This window comes from Caretta caretta, chromosome 11 (assembly GCF_965140235.1).
Source record: "Caretta caretta isolate rCarCar2 chromosome 11, rCarCar1.hap1, whole genome shotgun sequence".
Classification (NCBI taxonomy): Eukaryota; Metazoa; Chordata; order Testudines; family Cheloniidae; genus Caretta; species Caretta caretta.
Genome location: NC_134216.1, coordinates 9,472,445 through 9,481,238, shown reverse-complemented (window position 1 = coordinate 9,481,238; position 8,794 = coordinate 9,472,445). Strand labels below are relative to the sequence as shown.

The window sequence follows — 8,794 nt, the reverse complement described above, 5'->3', positions numbered from 1 at the left end:
TCATTAAGTATCAGAGTCAACGGCTCTCTGAGATGAATGAGGGCCTTCAGCTTAATGTGTTTAACTCTGAAGCCCAGTGACAAGGTTGACTGGTGACCTAATTGCGCCTCCAGAAATAGTTCAAAACACTTTTTGCCAGAGTAGGGTTGGTAGTTCTGATATCTTGGCAAAACTCCAACATGGGTAATCCTATTCTGCTTGCCCAACATCCTTATACAGTGTCAGTTGGATACTTAAGTCTTTAGTTATCATGTAATGTTGCTGTGAGCTGCTAAGCAAACATTCCACCCCAAACTACTGTGTATGAGCGATAGGGGACGTGATCCCGTTTGTATAGCCCTCAGTCCCACAGGTGGATCTGAGCAGTAACCTTCTAAAGTCAATGGCCTCTGGGTAGGCACAGGGGTCTGCTAAGAGGAATCAGATTGCTGAACTGGGGCTATTGTTGATCCATCATTTTGGCATCCTTTGGAAAGATGGGGAGTATGTCAATGAAAGTTTTTGGTTTTTAATGTATAAAAATCTGTACTTGAGAGGAAATAAACTCTGTATTCTTTCTCTTTCCATAATTCTATATTTAGTTGCCATAACACATTAACACGTAAATGCATATGAAGTAACACTGTAAAACACATACAATTAATGGGATTAATGCTCTGGCTTCCCTGAATGTCCAAATACCTGCAGTTCATCCAGACATTTTAATTCTCAGGATATTGAGCCAGTGTCCTAGAAGACAGGTTTCAGAGTAGCAGCTGTGTTAGTCTGTATCCGTAAAAAGAAAAGGAGGACTTGTGGCACCTTAGAGACTAACAAATTTATTTGAGAGTATCCAGTTTTGAGAGCTCATTCTTAATCTTTCCCTGTTTGCTGTACAGGATATCGATCAGGTGGTTCCGCAGTTTCTTTGAGTGTGTGTGACACAAGCTGTACAGATACAGACAGACATCATCTTCCTTTCCAAATGCAAACTCCAGATGGACATCATACCAAAAGGACTGAAGGTAAAAAATCCATTACAATCTACATACCACACAGACTATGCTGACAGCTTTTGCCACACGGTCTCAAAAGAAACTGCAGAACCACCTGATCAACATCCTCTACAGCAAACAGGGAAAGATTAAGAAAGAGCTCTCAAAACTGGATACTCTCTAATAAATCTGTTAGTCTCTAAGGTGCCACAAGTATTCCTTTCCTTTGTCCTAGAAGACTTTCTGCATGTACCCTAAGAAAAATCTCCCTCACATCTACATGACATAGTCTTGGATATTCTTCTTGCCTGATACTGTAGATAGTTCATGTAGCAGATAGAACTGTCTTTGTTATCATGATTGCCTTCCAGCCAGCAAGCATGTCTGTCTGCACTAGCTGGTAGCCAGGAACAGAGCCATTACATGGACATTTGAAGGGTGAAGGTAAAGAAGCTGTGTGATCCTGATGATTACAACAAAAAGGAGGAGAGCAAATTCTTTCCCTTTAAATAGTGGATTATATTTTGTGGGATCTGTGCCAATATCAGACACTCTGGTTCATGCCTCACAGGGCAACTTACAAACTCCCCAATGCTGTATGAGCCAATTGGCACGTTTTGGAAACTATTCCGTACAGTACAATATAACATTAGAACTTGATTCTGGAAACACTTGCCAGTGGTCAGAGAGCATTTCGGGGGGTACCTAGCGTACAAAAGTGCCTAACTGAGTTAGGAACCTGTCACATTTTCAAAAGTGAGTTAAGGCTCCTAAATTGCATTGAAAGTCAAGTGTGGTGTGTTGAAAATGGTACTGAAATTGTCCGCTTTAAATGCTCCAGGGCGGTTTCCTGGTCCTACCTGCAGGCCAGGAGGCTCCCTTATAGAAGAGTGCAATCTGGGCCTAGCAGCAGTCAGTCTGAGAGAGCCAGACTAATTATTATAGTAAATGTCATGCCCAGCTGTGTCAGTAGGCCTGAATCCTTATTTTGTACTGAATTTTTCATACAAACGGTATCCCAAAATGCATTACGGAGGTACTTGACATAAACTGAGTTAAATATTTATCCTGCCAACTTTGTATTATATGGACAAAGCCTTTAGCAGCAGAACAAGGAGAGGGGGAAAGAGATTAGAGCCATAGGAAAAGCAGAAGAGCGAGACTTGCATCTGAGAGGGAAGTGAGATAAGGTGGAATGATGATCCAGGTGACAGAAGATGTGGAAGGGAAGACTTTTGTGTGAATTGGAGCCTAGGTAAGGGGCAGAGAGAAGGGCAGGGGTTGGATGAGCAGAAGAAAGGTGGAGGGAAAAAAAAGCAGAGAGAGAGAGAGAGACCAGGTCTATAATTTGGGGAAAGTTTTGAAAACCAGGAGAGCAGATTTGATACTGTGGGAGAGTTTTCACGCTGAAAGAAGCAGAAGTTTGACTGGGAATGAAGCAGAATTGGTTTCAGGAGAGGTAGATGAAGAACAGAGATGTCTTTTCCTCACAGATTTGGCTGAGAAAGGGAGGGTCCGAGGCAGGATGATTTAGAGGAGAAAGGTGCTGGGAGGAGGAGATGGTCAGCAAACAGTACTTTGTTTTCTGCATTTAGCGACAATAATGAAACTGGAGAGGAAATAAACAGAATTATTTTAAACTCACTTGACCTCCAACATTAAATTTCTAGAAATGAAGCAAACAAAATATTGACAGGCCAGACCCGATTGGATCATTCACATGGCCTTGCACTCTAAGACAAAACCGTGTATTTTACCAGCCAATGCTGCAATGGATCCAAAATCGTGGAATGATATTTACTATTTCAGAAGTCTCTGGACACCTCAACAAACTTAGTGCTGAGTCTCTGTTCAAGAACTGTATTTAGGTACTTTGCTCTAGCAAGCACCTGAACAGCTGTGTTGCTCAGATGTTGACTTGTGTGAACTGAGCTGTGCATTTATTGCTGAATAATTTTAAAAGCATTTAAAAATGCAATCCAGAATGAATCATTTTGCTTTGAAAGAAGCAAGCTTTCTTACTGCACTATAGAAGGGTAAAAAAAGAGAAGCTACTTTAAAGAGACACTTTAAAGTACTTTTAATACTGTCTCTCTGTTCTATTAAAGTTCTCAGTTTGTGACACCTTCTTAGTTTGAAAACAATAAAATACTCATAAATATATTTCTCAAAATACTTTACAGATATTAGCTGACTCAGCCTTCCAACACCTCTGTGAAGTAGGTAACAAATACACAGGATTCACATATCTTTTTAGATTGTAAGCTCTTTGGAAAAGGGACTGCCATTTATTTGTGTTTGTACAGCACCTAGCACAACGAAGGTCAAACTGTTTGTGGCCTTGAGGTGCTAATACAGTATAAATGTTAAATAATAATAATCAAAAATACCCTCACTTACTACTGAAATGGAATATAGAAGCTGTTAATCAACATACAGAAACACTACCTAACAGCTTAGACGAGGAAGGGAAGAATAGTGACTCTGATTGAAACTACAACGAGGAAGGTAGGTGAGGAGATTTAGTTACCTCAGTTCAAATTGTACTAGGATCCTTGGGGTTAACAGGGCTACTCCTGCAAAAATGTGCCATGAGATCCTTAATGATCACAGGTGAGTGTGAGCTCAGTTTTACATCTCATCTCAAGGACAGGTGGGAGGACCCAGTAGCGGGTGTGAGGCTGACACTGGAAAAAGGAAACTAAGCTGAGAGGACTGTGAAGAGCTTAGGGGGCATAAGGTTGAAAATAAGAGCACAGCTGTAGGTAGGGATGAGAATATATAGGGCTTTGTGGATTTGGATGAGATGCTTGAATTTGATGCAGTAGAAAATTAGATTGAGGGATGCAGGGAAGGGACTGTGTGTGGCACAGTTGGTATGGGAGGGCAAGATGATTTTAGCAGCAGCATTTTGGACGGACTAGAAGGGGAGATATAAGTTGTGTGTGACAGGCAGGGTGCCCTTGTGGTTAAGACACTGGACTGGGCCAGTGTTCAGCTCTGCCACAGTTTCCCTGTGTGACCTTGGGCAAGTCATTTAACCTCTCAGCTCCTCATCTGTAAAATAGGGATAAATTTCCCACCTCACAAAATGTTGTGATGCTAAATTCATTAATGTGAGGACCCAGTGTACTAGGCAGGCCACATACAATAGGCCAGAGATACAGTTACCATAATCTGATGACCTTAAATAATAGAACAGATACATTAAAATAAACTTGAACGGTTATCACACGTCCACACACGTAACCCTCATTGAAGTCAGTGGGAGTTGCTGGCATGACCCCAGGGCATGATGGGAAGAGAGCTGCTTATAAAAAAATAACTGGAGCACATACTGTACCTCAGACTATAAACAATCTATGGTGAAGGATACTGGACAGACTCCTTTAAATCTATGAGTGCTCCTAGGTTTTTAAAAGGCCCACCTTTTATTTTATATAAACAAATACAACAATTTACATACAGCTGTTGCTTATTCTAGCACTGGCCGCCTGGCTTTTAGTGTGTATGCTTTATTTCTGGAGAACCGTCAGTGGTAACACAGGCCAAGCCCCAGGCACCTCTGGTGCTATTTAATAAAGAACATCTTTTTACGGAGCATGCCATTTACAATAATAATACCTTACATACACACAATGCCCTTCCTCATAAGGAATCCCTGAGGGCTTTACGATATACCTAGCACACAGTGCCATTTAAATGCAGCTGCCTCTGGTGTGGCCGATCATGGCCAAAGAGAGTAAACATCACAAAAACACTGGGAGGAGAAATTTTGGGACAAACTCACTCACATAAAGCACCATTGTATAAAAAAAGTGGATTTAAACCTCCTGGGGCCAGGAAGTCAGTCTATGGGGCTGATTCCCTTCCCTACCCAGCTTCTGCTGGGGCTGCCGGATGTCAGGGGGTTGGAGCTGGTTAGAATGGCCCCAGATGCTCTAACTTACATTAGCTGGTTATGGTCCTCTGAAGACCATACAAGGGCTGGAGGTAGCTGGAGGTGCACTGGGCTCCTGCCACTCACCATCCCTGGCCCTTTGCTGGGGCTGCAGAGTGGAAAGTGCAGGAGCCAGTGCCAGGTGTACTCCCATTAGGGACACCCACACACCAGGAAAGGCCCCTGCAGGGGACTTCTGGGAGGCTCCTGCTCGCTTGGTGCCGTCTGAGTCTCAGTGCACAGGGAGCGGCTCTGCACCCATGTGTGGACGGATGCACGTGCATCCACAGTCATTTGGAAGGGAAAACCAAGCCCTGGGTGGTATGGGTAGGTGCGGGGTTAACCTACTGCCTGGGATGCAGTGCCAGACTGTGAGCCCCAGGGACAGAGACATGCCACAGGGCTCCCCCTGGAAACCCAACTGCTGCCTAAGGCAAAGGGGGAGGACTCCGAGGCTGTTCTCCACTGAGACTCTTCTAGGCCAACACCTTTGGGAGCTTATGGCATGGACACTTCAATCCCCTCTGGGGTGTCTGTGGGATTGGGTCACCTACCTGCCCCCTTCTTCCTGGGACACCTATGGGATTGGGAGCTCTGCCCCTCCTCCCCAGGGCACCTATGGGATTGGGTGCCCTGCCCTGCTTCTCTGGGGGCACCTATGGGTTTGTGTGCCCTATCTCCCCGGGGCACCTACGGGATTGGCTGCTCTGCCCCCCTTCTCTGGGGCACCTATGGGTTTGTGTGCCCTATCTCCCCGGGGCACCTACGGGATTGGCTGCTCTGCCCCCCTTCTCTGGGGCACCTATGGGTTTGTGTGCCCTATCTCCCTGGGGCACCTACGGGATTGGCTGCTCTCTCCCTCTTCTCCGGGGCACCTATGGGTTTGTGTGCCCTATCTCCCCGGGGCACCTACGGGATTGGCTGCTCTGCCCCCCTTCTCCGGGGCACCTATGGGTTTGTGTGCCCTATCTCCCCGGGGCACCTACGGGATTGGCTGCTCTCTCCCCCTTCTCCGGGGCACCTATGGGATTAGGTGTCCTGCCCCCTCTTTGGGGCACCTGTGGGGCTGGGCGCCCTGCCCTCCCCCCAGGGAAACGGCCGCGGCAAATCCACCTGCGCGCCCAGCCCAGGGTGGAGCCGCCCGGGCCGGGCAGCGGAGAGGAGGAGCCGGGGGAGGGCTCGGTTTGAGCTCGGCGCCAGGGCCCGGCCAACCAGCCGGCGGCGGGGCCGCGCCATAAAAGCGCAGGTGGCGGCGCGGGCGGCCGCGGTCCGGAGCGGTGCGCGCTGTGCCAGGCTGGGCGCCTGGCTCCCCAAGATGCTGTTCTGGCACACGCAGCCCGAACACTACAACCAGCACTCCACCGGCAGCTACCTGCGGTGAGTCCGGCGCCGCCGGCTGCTCCCCTGCCCCGGGCGCAGTGACCGCCCCTGCCCGCGCCGCGGCGGGGGGCTCCCGGGCAGGGCAGCCCTTGGCGCGGCAGAGGAGCCGGGGAGCGCAGCGGGGCAGGCTCCAGGCGCATTGGAAAGCCCGGTGCCCTTTGCCCGGGAGCGGCGCAGGCTGGCCCCACTGCACGTTCCGGCGGGGGGCGCTAAGGCGTAGCGGGGCTATGAGACGGGGCGCCCCCCTGCCCGCGGTGTCTCCACGGCGTTGTGCCGGGGGGGGGGGGTCTCCGCGCGAGTTCCCCGCTGGGCGGGCGCGGCGCTGCCCCGCTGTCCTCCGCGGAGGCTGCCCTGCCGCGCGGCGGGTGCCCCCGGCTCTGGGCTAAGCCAGCCTCCGCTGCAGCGTGTGTCGGCGAGGGAGAAATCCCCTGGGCGAGGGGCAGGAGCGTTGGTGTGCCAAGCTACCCCGCGTGGATCTCCTCGGGCTGGTGCAGATCCGCCACTCGGGTGACATTGGTGTGAAACCAATATTATCCGAATAAAGGAGAGGCGAATCTGCTGGCTTGTTTCTTTTAATTTGAGCTGTCTTGTGCTGTTTCCAGGGGGAATCCGCTTCCTAGAAAGTTTTCTTCTTTTTGGGTTCCCTTGGAAACGTTCCCACCTTTGCTGTCTAGAACTATGAACGGGTTTAAGGAATTTGCGTGGCCTTGGCTTTGAGTCACAGAAAGCTAAACTGGGGGTGAGGGCTGGGCTCTCCCCATTTCTTGCCAGAGCTGGCAGTCAGATCGGGTTGAAAGGGTTTTTAATAGACACTGCTGGCTGTTGAACTTTGGATGATCGCCCTTGAGGATTGCCTTCTTCTGTAGAGATTTAACTAGAGCACTTCAAAGGGAGAAGTTACAACTCTCTCTGCAAAGCACCGTCAAGTGGCTGTAGAAAATGCTGTCTTGGAAATTAGGAAGACCGATTTTCTCAGGATGTCGTTTTTTTTTTTTCCCCCTTTTCTTTTTGGAGGATGGCTAACTGGCCCCAGCTTCTGGCTGTGAGCTTGTCCAAACTAGTTATATCCTGTCTTGTTTTCACACCAGTCACATTGAATTAAATGACTAACCCCACATTTGCTCCCCTTTTACAGACTTCCTAGATAAAAGGTTAGAAGCATTGCTCCCCTCTAATGGACAACTGGGGATTTCATTTTTTGACTTTGCTGAATGTTCATGAAAATTGTTTAAAATATATAGGGGAAGACTTTCAGCTGGTGGGAAATGGCATAACTCAGTGGAAGTGGATAAGAGCTGATTTACACCAGCAGAGACTGGTTCACAACTTGTCATTTTCAAAGCATATCTCTGTATAACAGCTATCTCCGGGATCATTCAACTTGCCCATTTAAGCACTCAGAAGCCTGGTAATATCTTCCTTTAGGCTGCTAGACATGCGTTCTTAAACACTCTAGCCCCTATATGTATAGGATGCTTTAAGTACAAAATCCCTTGCTTTCTCCAGTGGTACAGTATACGATTTGAGTACTCTCCCCCCCCCCCCCCTTACATAATGGCCACTTTTTCATTGCCATGAAGGTCCAGTGTATCTTCAACTGTCTACATGACATGTTCTTGCCCCTCCCCCCCCCCAGGTATGTGTATTAATAACTTAGAGGGGTTGTTGCCCAGCTCCCTTTGCGTGGAGCTGGTAAATGAGCGAAGCAGGCTGCATCAACCCCGAGGGCTGGTACAGTGTGTCCGCTACCTTGGCTGTTAGGGAACATGGAGAGCATGCCATTCGCTCTAGTACAGTGACGGGTGACGGTATGCAACCCAAAGACTTCTGATGCCTCCGAACACTGTTCAATACCCCCCCCCCCCCATTTTGCACTGGAACATATGAAGACACCTGGTTTCGGTGAGGGCTACTTTTCTGCCAGACTTGTTGAGGCTTGTCTAGACTAGGAAAAGGTGCACAGATAACTACATGGATGTATCTACACTACCAGTGCAATCTCTGAGGCAGAAACACTGCGGCTGTGCAAAAGAGGCTGGTGTGTGATGTACTTTGGTAGTCTACCAGGGTAATTCAGCCCAATGCATTGGGGGTGTATTTTGGATTAAGTATAATACTGCCAAAAATCCCTGTACAAGCAGGACCTGAGGCCATGTCTACACTAGGAAGCTGAGCACTTCACTGGTCTAGGAATAATTTACCAGCAAAGCTTTCCTAGAGTGGATGCAGCTGTCCCCGTCAAAAAAGACTAAAGTAAAATCATGCCCTGTGCATGAAGCAAGCTATACTGGTAAAAATGTAGGAGCTGTCTGCACTGGGGACTTCTGTGGGTGCCCTGTATCAGCCAGGGATCACACCTCTTCACATCACTAACCGACGGCTATATGGGCAGAAGTCTGTAGTGTAGACCTGGTCTTCAAGTTGGGGCTTTTTGGTGGGGAGGGGAGAAAATCTTGATTCTTCCTCATGGGAACGGTGTTAATTTGTTTCACTCTCCTTA

At 48.3% G+C, this 8,794-nt stretch overlaps 1 protein-coding gene across 2 annotated transcripts in view; it reads left to right on the top strand.

Annotated features, from left to right (window-relative positions):
* Positions 1-6,144: 6,144 nt before the first annotated feature.
* Positions 6,145-8,794, top strand: part of TFCP2L1 (transcription factor CP2 like 1) — a 42,009-nt gene continuing 39,359 nt past the window's right edge. Inside the window, exon 1 of one of the 2 annotated variants that reach the window (XM_048870008.2) lies at positions 6,145-6,291. In XM_048870008.2, coding sequence (XP_048725965.1) covers positions 6,230-6,291 — 62 coding nt within the window. In that variant the 5' untranslated portion in view covers positions 6,145-6,229. The remainder of the gene's footprint in view (positions 6,292-8,794) is intronic. The other variant, XM_048870009.2, reaches the window with a different exon arrangement.